The sequence below is a fragment of the Eucalyptus grandis genome, chromosome 5 (assembly GCF_016545825.1).
Source record: "Eucalyptus grandis isolate ANBG69807.140 chromosome 5, ASM1654582v1, whole genome shotgun sequence".
NCBI classification, from domain to species: Eukaryota; Viridiplantae; Streptophyta; class Magnoliopsida; order Myrtales; family Myrtaceae; genus Eucalyptus; species Eucalyptus grandis.
Window position 1 is genome coordinate 42,177,684 of NC_052616.1, and position 21,192 is coordinate 42,198,875.

The 21,192-nt window shown below is 37.2% G+C and overlaps 1 protein-coding gene across 2 annotated transcripts; it reads right to left on the minus strand.

The window, feature by feature from the left end:
- Positions 1-899: 899 nt before the first annotated feature.
- LOC104445019 (T-complex protein 1 subunit gamma) lies at positions 900-8,784 on the minus strand. Of its 2 annotated transcripts, none has more exons than XM_010058814.3 (14): positions 8,507-8,784; positions 8,173-8,229; positions 7,703-7,764; positions 7,156-7,228; positions 6,224-6,291; positions 5,920-5,989; positions 4,768-4,836; positions 4,603-4,674; positions 3,735-3,808; positions 2,567-3,229; positions 2,368-2,493; positions 2,100-2,204; positions 1,927-2,001; positions 900-1,405 (listed from the first exon to the last, which is right to left on the minus strand). In XM_010058814.3, the coding sequence occupies exons 2-14, from the start codon at positions 8,198-8,200 to the stop codon at positions 1,217-1,219; spliced, it is 1,674 nt and encodes a 557-aa protein (XP_010057116.2). In that variant the 5' UTR covers positions 8,201-8,229; positions 8,507-8,784; the 3' UTR covers positions 900-1,216. The 2 variants fall into 2 exon arrangements, with proteins under 2 accessions (XP_010057116.2, XP_010057115.2); XM_010058813.3 differs by having other exon boundaries at positions 8,503-8,784.
- Between the last annotated feature and the right edge of the window lie 12,408 nt (positions 8,785-21,192).

A 21,192-nucleotide genomic window follows, 5' to 3' on the forward strand; every position in this document is an offset into this window, starting at 1 on the left:
ACCTGATTGGAAATCTAAGCAACTTTCACAAGAATTAAATAAACAAATCAAAATTACAAGAATTCGATTGGTGTGGAAATAAAAGTATAAAAAAACAGGTACTAAGAATTTTTTCGACCTTTTACACAATAAGGTTTCTATAATTTCAAGCGGGCACGTCATTGAGGCCGATGAGAAGGCGGTGAAGACTATAACTTGCAATCGCCCTTGTACTAGTTATCATAAAGGTCAATGAGAAATCATGTATCTTTTGATAACATTAAAATTGACGTACAATACGACATGACACGTCATTTTTAAATAAATAGAGAATTCCAACTTGTTTGAACTCATTTTGTATTAAATGCGTATTTTTATATGTACATGATAAAATTAATATTTCTATGATTATTTCAATTAAATTAATTCGATTCAAATTTACAAATAAACAAATAATAATAAAAAGTCTAGAATGAGTTTACATTAAAAATATTAATCCATCATTTGTTAATATCATTCATCGTCGACGGCTCTAACTATATTTCATTCCAATAATCCATAGAACCTTGAGAGAGAAGAAACAAACAATCCACGTTCCACCATTATAATTGACCAAGATTTCTTCTATCTATCTTTTCTTTTTCCTTTTTCTTTTTATAGATTTACATTTTAGCAAATGTTTAAAATTAACACGTGCGTGTTAAGGTGCCAGACCTGCATGTCGCTGACGTGTCCGAAGCATTGACCACACGTCACATGTTAAATGTCCAATTGACCGTGTGTCAAAATATGCCGAACACACGACCAACGCTGACATGAAGACTCCAGACAGTATCCGTGCTTTCTAAATCCTTCTCTATTGGAAAGGATGGATTGCAAAAATTGAATGGTAGAGAGACAGTGAATGTAAGACAAAGATGGGAGCCAAAAACTATCATTAAAGCTTCTTCTTCTTCTTCTTCTTCTTTTGAATTTCTTCGGGATATTACGAAATGAATCACCAACTAAATCGAAGACAGTACAAAACTTCATAGGAAAAAGGAGAGCAGCAGATCAAAATGAAAGGTTCAGAAAGGTTCTTGAATAAACACATTCTAGCACAATCCTAATCAGCTTCAGTTGCCATTTAAAGCAACTCAAAAACTCGAGGGCAACTGCTCGGTTCAAAAGCGCTTGAAAAGAGGACAATCCGAGGTATACAAAAAGCGAACGAGCATGGGGTGTGCCCGCGGTGTCCCTAGTCAGGGAGTATTTGCTCGCCGTCGGCATCGGCTTCGGTCTCCACCTGGGGCTTCGGCGCAGCACCAGCTCCGGGCGCCTGCTTCTTCTTGATACCGCTCACGATGTCATCAATCCTAAGAAGCATGCAAGAAGCTTCGATGGCTGTCTTGAATGTCTGCGCCTTAACGTTGTAGGAATCCCAGATCTGATAGTGAAGTGAATGGAACGAAAAACAGAATCAGAGATGCTTCGAATTCGACAATAAACCGGAGGAAAAAAAACCTCTTTTCGCTACCAAACATATTGATTGGCAAATTACTAACACGGACAAACTACTGGTCATGACTAAAAGCATGGGAGATGAAACTGTCTATTCTTCACTCAAAGCTAATATATGAGTTGCAACCTCATTAGCATCCTCGAGTTCATTCCAGCAAAAATATTGCGAATTAACCACCAGGTGCAAGCCAGATGTAGTAATGCCTAACCGAGACTTAAATGCAGGACGCCAGTTGCAGAATCTAGTTGTGCGCCTCACTTCTTGAATATGACACTTGCGGATCGCAATTACATTAGCAGAGAATGCACTTCAAAATCTAGTACACTAAACTTTAATATATGCCAATAGGTGCAATTTCTGATCAAGGGAACATAATATGGTTTGGTCCAGACAGATGCTGATGAAAGAATGAGAGAACAGCAAAATAAAGACTCCTTTTAAAGTACCTTCCGTTCTTTCACGTCAGTAATAGCACCAGTGTTTCCGTCAATGCCAATCCATGCATTTTCTCCATTTGCATGCTGCGTTATGTGCGACCAAGGTTTAGAAGAGCATCAACAATGGTTCAAAATATAATACCTTTCGAGATGAAATAGACCAGAATCGGACAGACAATTACCTTTCCCTGCAAGGCAGTCATGATTCTTATCACATTTACTCCACAATTCTGGGCTAAAGTCCGAGGAATAGCCTCGAAAGCAATAGCCGCAGCTTCATAAGGCCACTGTCACAATCATCAAGTGTTGCATCAATTAGAACGTCGCATGAAATACAAAATGGGAACTATCATCGCATCTTACAATGTGATTCCTCTCAATGTCTCAGCAACATTGAAATTCAAATGGTCTTATCACAGGCAACAACACAATACAAAATGAATGTCAGACCTTTTCTATGCCTTCAATCGAGGAACTCTTCTGCTTCAACATGGCAGAAACAGTCAACTCTGTAGCTCCACCACCAGGAAGAAGTTTTGGATTCTTGATGATGTTTCTTGCTACAGACATGGCATCCTGCACAACAACTAGCTTCAGAACCTAATAAGATCCAGGTAAAAATAGTTTGTTTATGAGTTCCACAGAATACCTGCAAATTTCTTTCAACTTCATTCAGAAGATCCTTACTTGCACCCCTTAAGAGTACTGTACAAGCTTTCGGATCTTTGCAATCAACAATAAATGCAAAGAACTCATCCCCAATCTTCTTAACCTCAAACAAACCAGCCCCAGTACCAACATCTGACTCCTGCAGTTCATCTGGTCTATTAACAATCGTGGCCCCACAAGCCTTTGCAATTCTGTTATTATCCGTCTTCCTCAACCTCCTAATGGCACTAACACCAGCCTTGCTAAAATAATGGCATGCCAAGTCACTCAGTCCCTTCTCCGTTATCACCAAGTCTGGTTTGAATTTCAGTATTTGCATGCATATATTCTCAACGTACTCTTCCTCCATTCTTAAAAGAATGCTCCAATCTTCTTCTTTGACCAACTCGGCATTTGTTTGATTCTCGCCTTTCTTGTACTCAAGGGGGCAATCAAGAAGAATGACGCGTGGGTTGACAATCTTCCTTCTCATTTTTCCAGGAGCGACAACATCCTTTTGGAACATAACTCCTTTAAGAACCATCGAATCTTCCAACTGTCCACCAGGGACTTTTTCAACCTTTATGTACTTTTTTATATCCACTTCTCTCAGCCCTTGACCAAGATCCACACCAACAATTGTGGTAGCCTCAATAGCTAAATCCTGAAAAAGAACATATGAAATTCTTAAAAACCAAACTTTATCTTGGTAGATGCACGTGACTCTTGGCACCAACTTTAAGATTTCAAGTAACAGAATGAGCTCTAGAAGAGTCAACAATAACTTAATCAAAAACACACACCACTGTAGCCATGGAAGTATTTACCAAGCTACATAGCACTAGTCTAGATGAGTACAGGACACAAGTCGTCATCGAGACCCTACAGTAGCTAGAAAGCTTGGTTGAGGTATGACTCCTAGTTTTACTTTTCTGTTATCATGTACAGTTTTGTCACGTGAACAACTCCTTAAGCTATATGTGCTTATTGGTACAATGTCACTGGCATAAGACATACTGGGGATTTCACTGAGTTTTCTTGAAGACTTAGTCACCAGTCAAAGATCAATGCACATGCCTCATCCTTCACACATACAATTTCCAGCGTGATGTTAAGTAAATTCACCAATATGCTTTATTCATAACAAATGTGCATCAGAGAGTACTTACAGCAATCAGATCCCCAAACTGACTGGTGAACTTTGTACCAATGCTACTTTTAACAAGGCCAAGCATGCTAGCACCTGCGAATTATTACCCCTATTAATTTCACATAAAATATTCATCATCATGAGCTGATCAGAGACAGTATTATCCCCTCTTCAATGCTCTTCCACAAAACAATTACACGTGAAAACTCCGACTACAGCCATGATAATGGATGGGGACCACAATGGGGATAATTGGCAGATATGTTCGAAAATCAACTGATCATGAGGCCAGAAGAAAAGACGGTAAGAAGTTCTACCAAGTCAAACCGAGTAAATAATGGCTTCATGGTCTTGTGCATCTCAAGCATGTAATGACAAACTACCACACCATATAGATTAAGAACAGAAGTATAACCAGTGGTGCATAACATCTGCAGGTATGCGCAGTCTGCATTGTCTAGGACCAGTAGACCTAGAGTTCAAGAGTTAAATATAGGAAGGAATTAGCTACAAAAACTTGTGCCTTTGCATTTTCCTCCAGTAATATTAAGTTATACTAATTGATAACCCTCCTAATATTGACCTTGTTCCAATGGTAACATGCAAGTAACTAACAACCAATTGAAAGTTCAGACTAACAAACAACAAATTCATCATCTTCAGAAGCTTCAAACTAGGGAACACCTGGACCATAGTCTACATTTAAAAAAAAAAAGAGAGAGAGGATTATATGATATGCTCTAGAGTAAACATGCAAGTGGTAACAGCTCAATAAACTAATTGACAATTTCTTCAATTGACGACAATTTCCACAAAAGCCAAGCTAGTAAAATGCAAAATTACATGAGCAGCCAAACGGGTGAAATTCCCATATGCAAGGAACTTACGATCATTAACGTCAACTGATATTGCAATTTTATCCAATACAGCAATAGCATCCTCCAAAGCTTTGTTATAGGCTGTCATACAAGCAAAAGGTTCTTTTAATTTAATTTACACATGATACAACAGATGCTCTTCAAACATACAATTGAGTATTGCAATCTTCTTACCGCGACAAATGACAGTAGGATGATAGTTCTTGTCAATGAACGCTTCTGCAACATGGAGCATTTCACCAGCTTCCAACACATTTAAGTTTAAAATGTAAGACACTTGATCAGTCGAGAGGATATGGAAGCTGTTAATATAAAATGCTTTGAATACATATTCTCCAATTTGTGATCCATAATAACTCGAAAGAGATTTTAAGGTCATAAACACCAATGATAATAGTAACAACATTAGCAACCAAATGGAATACAACCCAAGATGAGGAATCTCATCTGATACGGCAACAGCAAGAAGGTAAGTTTGCGGAGTAAACTGTACGCAGAATAGTGCACTTCCATTTTGACAGACTTAAATTCAAATTCATTGCCTAGAACATACAATTATGAATCTGTCAAATATTGCACAAAATCTTTCAACTCTCTGGAAAAATTATACAGCAGGATTTGAGAATCCCCATCCACCAATTCCATGGCCTCTGACTTCTAAATACCTTAAAAACAATTACAAGAAGGCCAATACACTTTTGGGTCACCATATTTAGGGTTACAATGAATTGGAAGCTCTTAATTGGGATCAATTTAATATGACGATTTGGAGTCTTGAACAATAGGGTACGTCCTCTGGAAACTCTATAATTTCAACAGTTACTATCCCAATACCATTTGTTCATCCAAAGTTTGTTTTCTTGCATAGAATTCAATTCTATATGTTAGCCTATTCAATTAACCTGATCACATCTCCAATGGATAGATTATTTACAAGTCCACAACCAAAAAAAAATCCATCATAGCCCAAAGCCTTTTCTTGGATGAAATTCAAAAAAAAAAAGTCAAAAAGAATTGCTCTCTCTAAATCAATACTCCACAAATAGATCGTGATAAATCATTTTGCATTGTTATCAATAAATTCCAACTTCCACCCCAAGGTCCCACCTAAAAGGATAATTCATAATTCGATATGTTTGGCAACATTAGCCCAGACTTGCCTAGTGAAACAAAATTCTTATCGAACAGAAATCCAAGTAATCTGAACATTAATGCAAGCATTTTTCACTGAAGCCGATATTTAGTAAATTTATGCCCTGAAATACAAGGAACTGCCTAAGACACAACTATGTGCGACTATCCATAAGAAGCATATCAGAGCCATACCAAGGACAATGACAGAAGTTGTTCCATCTCCAACTTCTTCATCTTGGGTGCGGCTAAGCTCAATCATCGACTGTCATAACCATGCAGCAATTGTTAGACAAAGCAATAAAGGAAAGATACACTGATACAAGTGTGCAAGTGTGTATATAATGCCTATTATCTTGAAAAAGGTAAATGTGCACTCAAACTGCTTTGATAATATCGAAAGTACACTGCTGAAACATCTTGAAATTTGGTTGTAAGCAATATAATAAATGAGATCTAGGAAGAAAAGTGAGCCCTCAAGAGTCATGTCAAGACATGCCTTTGCAGCAGGGTGTGCAATATCAAGTTCACGAAGAATAGCATTTCCATCATTTGTCACAACAATTCCTGCATGCAATAAGGAAAATGATTTTAGCCAAGATGTAAAACACATAAGTCCATGAGGCTGATGAAAAGCAATAGTTACACACTATGTTAAATTCAAGTCTAGCAACCATGCTAGCCTCGTATAGTGAATGGCTGCTACTCTTCCAATTTATTATCCATATTTAAACTCACAAAACAATGTGACATTTCTATTAAATATTACTTTTGATTCCTTTATTCCAACCTTGTCTACTCTTGTCTTAGATGAATATTGTCAAACCAATTCTTCATGTTCTCTGTTCAAGTACACAGTCTCATTTCTTATTGGCACCAAGTGAGAAATGAATACTTGCTCAGACTTAAAATGATTACTATAATTAAAGACAGGAAAAGAAATTCACTCCATCGACTGCCACTTACTAAAATACAGCAAATATGTCATGTAACTGAATAGACAATTGGACAAATGAAGCTTAATTGCTTGTATTTGGTGAAAGAAAAGAAAGCTTTGAAGAGAATGATGAGATAATTCACACTCATGCCTCGTTTAGAATTCGCAAAATGTAATGGAAATGAATAGTTGTCAACATGTACATAATGCTTGTAGACAACAGATAAAGCAAACAAAAATCAAGTCTACATGAGAAAATTCGTCACTTTATCTTTTGTAAAATTTGGGTACCATTGAAAAGGGGAAGCATTGTTTGCCCAAGCTCGCAAATTTGAATTCAAACAAAGCAATGGGAACGGGAAAGCACCTATACAATCCCATGACTGAAAGGAAATTTTTATACATAGATATAACTGATCTGAAATGTGGGATGGAATTTCATCGACTTGATCGTTGTATTAATCATTAGACAAGCTGAGATAACAGAACTTCACCTCCACTAGCATCAAGTAGCATCTTCAACATGGACCTTGGGCCCAAGGTGGTGCGGATAATATCAGCAACAGCCTGTCACATGTATTAGTACAAGTTAAAAAGACTTGACAGCAAGAGAACAGAGACAAAAACATTAGTTTAAAAAAAAAAAAGCACTCGACAAAAAGATCCATATCCACCTAAATGCGAAACCAAAATAACGACACTCAAGTAATTCAATTTCTCCTACAATCTACCTTAAAATTCAGGCCATGCAGAGTGATATATAAAACGTTCTTATGGGTGATTCTAGAAAAATTTTAAAAGAGGAAGAGCTCTGATTTCCTGCAGAGGTCCTCTGCTTTGCTATTATTTTAATGGCTTCTAGCTTCTTAACTAGGAAACTTCCCATCAATGAAAACAGTGATGTGCAAATTATACCCGTTCCAAAACATAAGCTTGGAATGAGCCCATCATTTGGTCAAGACATATCACATAATTCAATTATATTTGGCAGCCACAGGAACCCAGACAGAATTTCATGAAGTTAATGAAAAAGCTGCTCACCTTGGATGCTTGGATATTAGCATGTTGTACCTTGCTTCCAGATTCACGTTTCAAGGAATCCTCTGTTCCATGCAACATTAAGAAATTATTCGCAGGGACATAAGACTGGCGACAATAACCTTACTAGAAACCACATCATTGTCATCCCAAAGCACGAATGTGCCCAAACACATCTAGTAGAGTGAAAACAAGCTCAAAATATCATTTTTCCCATTCTTTTGCTCCTTGTCTCCCAACCCTGCCCCTCTCCAAAAACCAAATTTGGTGCAATGACAATGCTCATTTCCTTGAGGAAAAAAAGGGTGGGAGAAGGCATTGCTACCATAAAAATGTAGCTCAAATACACTTCAAAAGCACAAAATAATAACCTAACAAAACTGCTACAATAAACCACTAACAGATCGGCCAGGATCATACAGGACGGAACTAGAAGAACAAAAGAGAGCCAGTGAAGAAATGCAGGAGCTTACTGAGAACGAGCATCGGAGAGTGCAACATTTTGCTCTTGCTTCGAGAAGCAAATAACCCTAAAACCAGCACAAAAAGAGACGCAATCCGACGTGAGAGATCCGAAGCAAGCAGGTATAGCAAACGCAACACGCGAAGCCTCAAAAAGTCTCATCGATCGGAGGAACGGATTCGTTTCCGGTTCACAGAATCAAAAGCATTTCGAACCGGCCGGCGACGCGGGATTCGAAATCGCCGGAATCAACCGCTCGAGCGGCGGTACGCTCGAACAGCGACGGCGACAGAGAGAGATACAGATCGCACAGAGAGAGAGAGAGAGAAAGAAAAGAGACCTACAGCGACGAGCGCTCGCGGATCACAAGCCGCGCGACGAAGAGTCGAGTCCGGCCAAAACGCGGGAGCTTCGGATGCGGCGGCGGGAGTCGCTGGGGGCGGCGGGGAGCTCCGGCGAGGCGGCCGGCGGCGGAGAGCGGCGGGGCGGGAGGGAGAGCGCGAGGAGTGAAGAGGCGGTGAAGTGAAAGTGAAGGGAAAATTGAAGGGAAAACTGAAAAGGCGTGACTAGGGTTTAGTCTCTCTCTCTCTCTCTCTCGGCGTTTCGAGAACTCCAGGCGGGAATATCCAACGAGACCCCTCCCTTTCCCATATACGTGGGGAACATTTGGTTTTCATCTACGAAGGTGATTGATAAGACTTGCGACACATATTTAATTAGATTATTACTTTGAAAAACCCAAATTGATGCACTTATGATAAATTTACTCAAAATTATTTTTTTTATTATCAAAAACTCTAAACCGGTATACTTTTAACAAATTTACCCCAAATATGATATATTTGTCATAAATTTACTTTCCTTGTTAGTTTTCGTTAAATTTTTCTGTCAAATTATTAAGTTCAATGACACGTGACAGTTGACTAATATATCAATTTAGGATTTTACGTTCTGTTTGTCATAGTTTACAATTTTTGTGATTTTTTTGTGGTATTAATCCAATTTAGCGGAAGGTATATTTATTACAAATTTACTGGTTTAAAATTTTTTTTTTTTTTTTTTTTTGATAAAGGTAAGTAATATATTTATTTTGCAAGAAAGAATACAAGAGAGAGGCCTGGCACCAACAAAAACAGACTCTCAAGAAGACAAAAGTCTAGAACGAGTGTAAGGGTGCCATAGTTCCAGAAAAAAGGAGCAACAACAACAAAATGAAACAAAAGACAACAAAAACTAGAAAACCTCCATCAATCAAAAATATAATGATGGATGTTCCAGCTTCGTTGAAGTCTTCTATTCATTGGCACATCAGGAACATGTTTAAAGGTCATAACCTTATCTTTGATAGCCTTTTGAAGATGCATTTTCATCGCTGGAAGAAAGAGAGTCTGATTCCGAAAAAGCACATTGTTCCGCTCTTTCCAAATAATATAACACATTGCACCAAAACTAAACCAAGCCAGGATCTGATAAAAACTCTTCCCCATAAACCGCTTGGAAGCCCAGGCCAAATTATCCACCCAACGCTTGTTTCGCCACACTAGGTTGAATCTTGCCGCCCAAAATGAAATAAGACTATTCGAAGCACGACAAGTAAAGAACAAATGATCTATGGAATCAGGTCTGCACGAACAAAGGGGGCAATTTGTAGGGGGATCCTACCATAAGAGATGAGCAAAACCGAGTCGGTAGCCGATTGCGCGAAATAAGCCAAAGTTGAAATTTTTGCGGCCAAATAAATGAGTTTAGGGTAAATTTGTTATTAATGTACCGGTTTAGGTTTTTTATGGTCGGTTGAGATAAAATTGTCACATGTGTACTAGTTTAGATTTTTTTTCATGATCAAAAAAATATTTGGGTAAATTTGTCACGAGATGTACCAATTTTTATTTTTAAAATATGAACCCTATTTAATTTCACATAAATGTCAAAGAAGTTGATAAAAGAGTCCTAAAGGGCTAAAGGATGGTTGTAATTTACGAGTACTTAATGAGCAATCGGACTGGTTCAAATTGGATATTGAATCAAATTAACCTCTTAGCCAATCAGTTTTGGAAAGAACCTGTCCGGCTTTGGACTCCAAACACTCGGAACCAGCCTTCAACTGGTTTCAATTTAGAAATGGTCTTATACGAGACCATCTGCTAATAAGAATTTATTAGCCATAGGCTAAATTTTTATTTTACATATAATACCATCCGTGTGGCTTTCACACATCAAATCCGATTCTTGGGTTTAGTCAGGAATTGGGCAGTTCAATTTCAAGCCAATTCCAAGAACAACTAATTAAGTTTCCAATTTAAGTTTTTCGTAATTAAACCCTATAAAGTACATTCAAGGTTCCAATATCAAATTCGACTCATTGTGGAACCAATTACTCCTACATTTAGGTGCCTTCAAAAAGCCTCATTAGAATTTAAACACATGCGATTGAGAAAAATATAATTAATGTGATTATTATGTTAAAAGTTTACAAAAATAGAATGCCCATGATATCCAATGACTTCAAAATTTAGTTCAATTTGTCAACAAGTCATGCTATTCTGGCAAGACTAGACTTAATAGTGACCAAGCCCAATAAGCACATAAAAATGCCTTGGAGCCAATCAAGATAGGGCCCCACATGCCTGTATAGTATGACCTCATATATCCACGACTTCAACATAAATATAGCATCCAAATTTTGGTAATCTCCCATCTTGCATCTTATTGTTGATGTCTATGATTATGGAAAAGGCACAAGAACAAAGTAAAGGAAAAATAGAAATTGATGACTTGATGTTGTTGTACGTCCGTTAACACCAAAAAATGATCAATTTTTATTATAATTGGCGAGTTGCAAGCCCAATTGATGAAAACATAATTTTGCCAAAGTAGAAGCCCCAACGGATAGAGCAATTGACAACTTGAAGGGATTCAACACTTCGCTAATTGAGTCATCAAATCACATAATATGACAATTATCGATGAGAGTCTTCATTAAGACTTGAGAAGTTGATTGATAGAGTTATAAGAGCGACAAATCCCTAATTTTGGCTAAGTATTGAGATAGTGCAATTAATGGGCAAAGATTTGCCGGCGCATCAAGAATCAACACAAAAATATAATTGTCGAGTGGTTATGTATACATATTCATATTCAAATGCTGTTTGTAAATAATCATCATTATAAACTCACGTCATATTCTTTAAAAAAAAAAAAAAAAAAATTAAAGCTCTTCTACAAATTTACCTTTGTTTTTACTTCCTACAATTTATCTTTTCTGCAATTTGCATCATTGACAGTAATTATTTCTTGTCTCCTCGTGATTTACTTTTCTGTCCAAAATCAATAAACGAATCCTCAATACCTTTGTTGATTCACACAGATCCATTTATATCTAAGAAGATACTTCATCAATTTGATAAAAAATCTGTCATATTTGAAAGGTTTTCGCTATTTTAATGAAACATCTTTTTGTTATGCCCGGGTACCCATTTTATTAATTCGAGGAGAATGTGATAGCAAGAATCAAAATTTAACAAAAGTTTGGTAATGTTGCCACCAACAACAATTTAGTGCCATAAATTGGTGATAATTGAGGCCTATTCTGTATCTTCAGTCACTGGGAGAACAGCAAGAGGAAATCAACATAAGGAGATAATCTTCCAAGGCTTTTTACTTAATAGCAATTATAGGATATTGCTCCATGATGGTGTATACCATGAGAAGATTGCTTAAAGAATAGCATATCATATGGCTAATTATATCATGAGTCACATGTTGGATGTGATCAAGTCAATTGTCATTAATGCTACGAACGATGCTTTGTCAAGACTAGGATTGTTCGAGAAACCACCACCATTCCAGGTCATTTCAACGGTAATAGAGTAGTACATTTCTAGTTCCTACATATCCAATACTATCAATGATATGTCATACTGTTTAGCCCTTCTAAGAATAATGCAAATGCCTGAATCTTCAAATCAAGACCAAAAATATGGAGACAACATCATTCAAATTAATCAAATTGGTAATAACAATTTGGCAAATCAAACTAATCAATGCATTGGTAAAATGATTTATATGGAAAAATTAATGTTCATGGGTTCTTTATCACCATCTAATGCATATATTCCTGTTAGGCATAATTTGTTGATTAGTATTAACATAGATAATTTGACAAAATGACATCACTGCCTCATGGTCAAGATGACAAACAATTAATCGCAATAGAGCCCAAAGAGCCTAAATAGGCCCATAACAAAATGGGCCATCAAATAATCAACCTTGACATGTTTCATAACCCGTCAAGATATATAAATTAGTAAAGGAAGAGAGAGTGAGAGATGTAGAATTAAATGAACACTATGAAGCCAAGAAATTTTGCAAGCCGATCATTTCAAGTACGAATCTAGGGTTCATGTGCTAATGATTTTATTTTGATATATGTCTCCATGCTTGTTCATCAATCATCCTATTTTTGCTTATTCATGGCCTCAATTTCATCTCTTCCTTCTTTCACTCGATTTCAGTTTCTCTAGAATTTCGCTTACCCTATCAATACATTTGAAATCCTAGAATGGAAATTAGTCCCAAATTTTCCAATCGAATAACCCGGAATTATGGTGCAATAGATTGCAAAGGGTTTTGACTAATATTAGATTTAATTATTAACGTTCAAGAGATGATCTAAATCTGTTAATATCGATTTGACCTCATTTGCACAACAAATAAGATATTCTGTCATGAGAATGTTGTCGGAGGGAAGCTGAAGCTAAAAGGGAAAGATTCGGATGTGAAGGTCAAAGGAGTGAAGAAGAAGATGCATAAGAAGCAGCATTAGGACTCCATCTCTAAGGCAAGTGGATTTGAGGGATAAGTACACCAAGAGTGCCTTAACTTGCCACGACTACTCGTCGGCTCGTTTTAGTGCCAAAATCGGAGAAAAACAATCACTTAAGTGTCTTTGGCAAAAAAATCCAACCAAAATGTGGCTTTTACAATTTAAAAAAATGACTAAGTGGATTTTCAAAAAAAAAATCCAGTCTATGTGGATTGGCCAAATGGTGTCGCTTATCCAACATGGATCAAACTTCCATAAAGTAGCCAACTCCGTTTTATACGCATTTCAAATGTTGAATTTCAAATTTATCTCAGAACGGCTAGAGCAGGAACAATGTATTGGTGGCAAAAATAAAAATTGGGTCAAAAATTGAAACCTAGGGCCATTGGAGCCCATATCGAATTTTTCCATGGACCTGGTCTTACGTATCATCCCTCCGTTAATCGGGCCTAGGGGTGTCAAAATCCTGTGAAAATTTTAAACCAGCCGAATCTGCTCAAGCCCATGATGCCACGTAGAATTTGTAATTATTATATTTACAGCCTCTAATAATGCACGGCCCAGTCCCAATCTCCATCTTAAGATCAAATTGAGATTAGATTGAGCACCAATACAGACTCGGCAGCTTCCTTCAACCAACTTGTTTTTTTAGATTTAACTTTCGAGATTTCACCAATAAACTTAACAAAAATGTATACTTGCTTTCTGGGCAAAAATTAAGGTGTTAAAAAAGAGGGATTTTTCAAATTTCAGGAAAGTGATTATATACCATGTTCTTGTTTTACTGAGATATTTTCTAAATCAAGAAAGTGGCATCTATAGTTTTTTTTTTTGGGTTCATAAAGTGGCATTATAGTTTGCAAAGTCAAAATTGAAAACGTGCAAGGAAATCTCTACTATTACCATTGTCATATTTCATTAAGTACATATTTAGAATCCCCCACAAGTCCACCCAGTTGCATAACTTGCGCGAGAAATTTGCGGTCAATAAATCCGTCATTTTAAAAGATTATGTTATCATAACATTTTCGTTTCATTTTTTTTTTTTACTTACTTTGTGATACTCTACTTTAGAGTTTAGACCATAAAATGCATGTTTATACTCGTCTTCCAAACTCTTCTTGGGATGTAGACTGCCACGTGGTAAACAGGTGGCTGAGATGTATCCAATTGTATATATTTAACTAATAATTTTTTTTGGATTTTTATTAAGTCTAATATCAATATAAAATAAAGTTACACTTTCACCTTTAGATATTTGACATACGAATTACGCCTAATCAAAATTTAGATAGATATGTCAACCATCCAACCGTAAGTCTGTAAAAATTATTTACACTGACAATAGATCTAATAATAGTAATTTATCTTATTTAGTGGTCATTCTCAAATTCTTTGCCCACTCTCGCTCTCTTTCCCTCTCTGCAACTTTTTTGGTCTCTTCCAGTTGTAGAGAGACTCTCAATTCCTCTTCCTTTTATTTCCTTTTGTTTCTTTCCTAATTCTCTCAATCTAGTTTTAAATCTGGGAGCTTTGCTCTCTCGATTTTATATATAAGAGCTTTTATTTCCGATCTAATTCTAGATTTTGAAGTTTTAATAAATAAGTTCTTCGCATCTAGTTTCAATGGTGTCCACGGTAGTTTTGGTATTAAATTTATGCTCATTCAATATTTTTTTACTCAAAGTTTTGGCACTTTGCATTAACTACAGGGCTCACTCTCACAGGTGTCAAATTTGAAAATTTTCAACATATTTGTATCGTCTCCGTACAATGATGGTATTGGAGATGCCAAACCTAATGTAATTATAGATAGAGATCTCAACGTGTACTTATCACTAATGGTGCTGTGTGATTCAATGATTAGCCGCTGATCCTTTCGCTTGGATCTAGTTACATATTGTTCTTGAAAGACAAGCCTATGATGATCTATGCCAACCATGCTATAATAAAACGCCTTGGTTTCTAAATTTTTGTTTATTTTGGAAATCTATAAATTTGTTTTGTTATTGTAACTTTTGAAATTCCTTTTCATGTATCAGTTTGGTAATAAATGAGAATTTCTTTTTCATAAAAAAAAAGCCTTGAAAAACAAACAAAGAGAAAAAAAAAAAAAAACCCTTATTTTTTCTTAAATGTTATAACTTACAATGAAAAGATTTTATGATAGCCATTGATTCCATTTGAGTTAAGCTTATAGTAAAATGAATAGTCAAATATCGGTTATATACATTATTTATACGAAAAAAATTACTTGATAAAAAACTCAACTTAAGTGAAAATTAAATAGTCATTTATAATTTGTAATATAGCTGATCTAATTACACGAATCAAAACTTAATATGATATATCTTACTAATGTAAAAAGAAAATTCCAAACAAACTAAAAACATAGCTTTTTTTTAATCAAATTTATTAATAAATTCAGTTTGAAGCATAGGTTATTAGCAAAGTGAATAAGTTTCACTTAATAAAGAAACTCACTTCAATTTGCATACACAATAATTACATTGTATCCACCTGTCAGAAATTTGCCACTAGGTAGATATTCCACTTAAACGGGAAAATATCTGGTCATGTGAATAATATAAATAAGAGTTTATTTTTCTTGTAAGGCCTCACATTGACGTCACAAGCAGACCAAACCAAAACGCATATGATTTGGCCCTTGCATTAGGCCTATTGCTAGGTTTGTTCATATTAGAATGCAATGAGATACTTATCTATAGTATCATATAATGCAAAAAGAACCTTCTATTATTTAGAGATTTGAGTAATTTTTATTCTACAAAGATTTTATCAATAGGGAAACACGAAATTTATAATTCTTTTTTATCTTTCATTTGTTCCAATATTAAAATTAGAGTCCATTTTTTTTTAATTATGCAACAACCGACCTAAAAGTAATTTCAAATCTTGAAATAATTTACATCTTTCCACACACACACACACACACACATATATATATATATATATATATATATATAATTTCCTTGAATCCATTCTTCTCAGTAAATGATTTTCATATGTGATGATTCAATATTCATAATATAAAGTAATTTTCCTTCATTTTTCGACTTCCGATTTATTGCATCCATGTAAGGCATTTGCACATTCTTAGCCTTTGAAAATACGAAAAGAAGAGGCGAAGTCATGTCAGGATAGGGCTGACGGCCCATATTTTTGTGTCATAACCAGATTGGCGACAAACTTTTGTCTGAACATGGCACGTGTATTAATTGGTGCCAAATCTTTAGGGTCAATCATGCGTCATGATGCATTCAACATGCATGAACTATAAAATTTAATGTAATTGTTTTTAAACATAAATTAAATATTACAGGTAACATGTTAAACGGCTTAATTAAACGTGTTATATCATAATCAGTTGAAATGCTTAAATGCGCAAATGACACCTTTGTTATTCTTTTGTATCGGGCTAACCCATTTAAAGCATGAATATGATTAAATTCACATTACCTTTAATTATGTATTGTTTACGAAATGTGTAAACAAAGTATCCTCAATTTTTAAGACTCTGCTTAGTAGTCTGAATTTGAGTCCAAATAAAATAATAAATTATTATATCTAATATTTGGCACGTCTTCCAAACCGGATAAGCCCAAATATATTCTAATAAAAATTCGAGACAAGAGGTGAAATAAATCCTGATTAAATGAAAAAATTACAATAACTTGACAAACCCTATTATCTTTTAATGGAGTGACGATGTGATACATCCTATTATAGGTTCACCAACTAGCCCATCATGACTCGCGATTGTTGTCACTCCCAATCACTGCATGTTCGTCCTTGTTGTCGCCTTTGATCGCCACCACCGACCAGACAGCCGCCTGCATTTCCATAATTGAGGGTGAAAAGAAGAGGTTTTACTTCACATCGGAGAACTCAAATCCCCCACGAGTGTGCCAGATACCTCGAGATCATCGTCCACAATAGAACTGTGCATGCCCTTGTTGGCACTCCTACCTAACATCGTGGACTAGTGGACCTCTATCAACCTCCTCTCCAACCGTAGTTACCCCCAGATCCTTGATTTGCGCATCAAGTGGTGCCCAAGCAATGCAGCAATGCACATGATACCGGGTGCGTTTAGCGAAGATTTTTGGGGAAAGTCCTTGAGAAAATGTAAAAGCACTTAAATTAAATGAGTTTTTCAAAATGCAAATTATGTTTGGTAAATTATACTTATGAAAGTCCATTGTGAAAAGGGGGAGACGACACAGTCAAGGGTAGGCTATTTGGTGAGGGGGGCGATGTGGTGAAGGGCAGCGTTCAGCTAGGGTTGCATACAGCGCCACGAGGGTCGCGATGACCGGGTTCTCGCGATCTGGGTGGCCACGACTAGATTGAGCGGCATCGACAACCTCCACACAAAGGTTGCGGCGCAGCGGGTTGCGCGACCTTCCGATGAGGGTCGCCGCGACCCATATCTCGATTTGGTTGCAGCGACCCTCATCGCAAGATCCCAGCCGTCACGACCCTCGCTGTGCCGCGAAGGTTGCCGGCACCCATGATCTGGTTGCTGCGACCTAGATCTGCGCGACCAGATTTGCGCATGATCTGGGTTGCCGGTGTCCTCTGCGTAGCGACCCTCATCGGAGGGTCGTGGGACCCTAGCCGAACCACCTGTCCTTCGCGCACCGCTTGTCCTTTGCCGGACCACCTACCCTTCGCCGGCGACCGCGCATTGATGTTGGCCGTGTTCTCAGTAGAGAGAAGGGAAGGATGAAGATGATGAACAATTGTCGGGATAATGCCGGAAAAACAAAAAATTAACGAGGATAATTTCGGAACAAAAATTTCGTTGCCTTCAAAGCAAGCATGCCGAGAATGCCCAAGGCAACCCCAACCTGCCTTGGACTTTTAGGCAGCGTTTGTTTGTGTTTTTTTTTGTTTTTAAACACTTTTTCTGTTTTTTTGTTCCCCGAACAAAAAGAAACACAAAATTTGTGTTTCTTATTTCAAACACATTTGAGAAACACTTTTTTTTTTTCTTTTTTCTTTTTTTCTCTTATTTTCTTCTTCTTTTTCTTTTGGCGGCGGCCTCGCCTTGGCCGAGCGAGCTCGATCTCGCCCCATCCGCGAGGCCGAGCTCGCCACGGCGGCGAGCCTCGGCCTCGCCGAACTGGGCGAGTCGGCGTCGCTTGGCGGTGGCCCGGCGAGGCCGCGCCTCGCCCCGCCGGGCGAGCTCGGCCTCGCCGGATCAAGGCGAGGCCGACCCTCGCCGGGGCCGGCGAGCCTCGCCGTGGCCGGGCGAGGCCGCCGCCCTCGCCGGCCATGGCCGAGGCCGGCGACCGGCCAAAAGAAGAAAAAAGAAAAAGGAAAACGAAAAAATAAAAAAGGAAAAATAAGAAAAAAATAGAAAAATAAAAGAAATAGAAAAATTATACAAATTTACCAAACGTGTTTCGTTTATTTTTTATTCCCGGAACAAGTTTACTAAACGCGTTTTTTGTTCAAAAATTGTTCTAATGAAACTTTTTTCTATTTCATTCCCCTAACAATTTTTAAACAAACGCAAACAAACGCACCCTAGTCTTGGGAATGCTTACCTTTGGCAAAGGCAAGTAAAAAAAAGGTTGCCAAACACTAGATATTTGGCCCAAAGGTCTTTACGCCCCTAAAGACCCTAGGGAAAGCTGTTCCCAAACGGAGCCGATGTCTGCCACCGCTTCGCCGCCATTCGCCTCCGCATTGGTGTTATTGCGTCGTCTACTAGGTCGACCGTGCCCACTGCCTCCCCTGATCGCTTCACGACACCCCTGCCGAACCGATGCTTGTCTTCTCTGGTGTCCAAATTGCCTCATGATGAAGCTAAGCGAGGACTACGACTTGGAATTGGAGAGGATGGTGGATCTGATGAATCGAAGGAGTTGAGGAGAACGGTTTGACAGGCTAGTAAGGGAGCTCGAGGAGCAAGATCTGGAGATCCCGCGGGAAATTATCCTAGGCATGTAGGATTTTCAGAAAAAAGAAAAAAAGATTTTCAATTGTATTTTGGATCGCACGAAATATTTAGAAGATATTCGGAGAACTTTTTAATCCCACTTTATTCTATTATATTTCAATTCGAATTCCGATCAAATACATAGAAATTATTATGAAGTAACATTGGAATTAAATTTTATCCAATGAAGTAAGGATCGGACATGTCCTTTCTCTCTTTTAGATTGGATCGGACTAGGTTGGCGTAAATTTGCAACAATAGGACGAATCAACAGAGCATGTACTCAAATAAAATATTAGAGATAAGAAAACACCAAAGTCATTTAAGTCAATTCTTTTTCTCCTACTTAGTATGGTCTTTCTCCTGCTTTCTTTTCCTTAGCATTTCATTTTCTTCCGAGAAGAACACGGAAAACTAATCTGATTGGACCGGCCAATTTTTTTTTTTTTTTTTTTTAACGTTCTTCTTTCATGGATCTCTCCGATTTTCCACGTTTTACACACGTAGAAAAAGGGCATGTGCTTCTTATGGCCAGGAAAATTTCGAGTATGTTGGAATTATGAAAATGGTCAGACACATGGCGTGCATCATGGGAAAACTTTCTCAGTGGAGAAAACGAGAAGACAACAAACACAAATATCTTTAGCAATTATGTATCCCAAAAATTGAAAATTATTCTCCATGGTATACGAATTCCTCATTCAATCATGGACATGCAGGACAAATTTTGCAGGACCAGGCCGCACCCAATTTCTCTCCCTTGATTGTGATTTTGGCAGGTTGTGAATGCGCCTCTGACTGCCCACTCCGCCCGCGGATTTGACAAGAACGCCGCATGAAAATGCGTGTCGGAATCAATCAAAACTCGATCATCAAATGAAAACCGGTCATTACTAACTTGATATAAAAATACCTATGAATTCGTTCACTCATTGAATTATGCTTATTTCACGTTACGGGTGTCTTTTTTGTATGGCCACATCACACGTTGTGGTGTAGTTTCGTTCAACCCTAGGATTGCCGTGTAAAGTCCTAATTCCCCCTTTTTTTTTGGGTTCAAAAGTCCTAATTCCCTTAAAAAGCATGAATTTTGGTCAGATCCCAATTCCGACCTGATTTGTTTTTGTCTCATAACGAAATACTACCTTTAGATTGGATCCTAATTTTGGCTCAAAATTTATTTTGTCTCATAAAAAAGTACAAGCCTTCAGTCTGTACCCAAACTTGGCCATGTCAAGTTTCCATCCAATGGTACCATTAAAGATCTCAATTATGACCCAATTTATTGTTGTCTCGTAACAAAATACTAACTTTAGGTTGGATCCTAATTTTGGCTCAATTTTATTTTGTCTCATAAAAAAGCACGAGCTTTCAATCTGTACCCAAATTTGACCATGTCAAGTTTCTGTCCAATGGTACCATTAAAGATCTCTCTCCCCCTCCAAAAAAAAAAAAAAAAAGTGGACATGTGATTCTACTTGACTAAAATTGGATTTGGATACCAATTGAAAGTTTGTGCCTTTTTATGAGAAAAAAATTTTGAGCCAAAATTGAAATCTAACCTAAAATTTGTGAATTTTTAGGAGATAAATAAAAATTTAGGTCAGAATAGAGATTCGACCTAAATTTATATTTTTATTATGAGAGAAAAAGAAAAGTCCGAGTTAGAATTGGGATCCAATCATTTGGGATTTAAGAGAATTGGGCCACTGTATGCAGTTTGTTTGAGAATCTGGATACTTAGAATTTTCATGCTTGGAGAGAGATTATAATAAAATTTTCCAATTACGTACTCCCCCTTCTTTTCCTTGAAGAGATTCCAATTCCAAGATAAATCCAACAAGGCCCAGAGTAGCAGATGTGCATGCAACGTCGACATTCCTCTCTCTTTTGGCAAAATAACAAAATAAAAGGTAGATGCAAAACAAAAGAGCAAAAGAAAAATAAAGAAATCAGTCAAAGGAATAAAGTGCCCAAAAAGAAACAAAAACTAAAAAGCAGAAGGAAGAAAATTATTCAAAAGAGGACCATCGAAAGGAATGGCCGACGAAGGCGTCGCAGAAGAGACAAGCAATAAGTGGAATTCTCTCATCAACTAAAAGAGACAAAATAAGGAGATAAAATATGATTAATTTATTAATATATTCGAGTTTGAGTTCAAGTTTGACTTAAATTTCGAACACGACCTGATTGAAAATTTTATCTAATTCTAGCTTGAGCTTAAAAAACAAGTT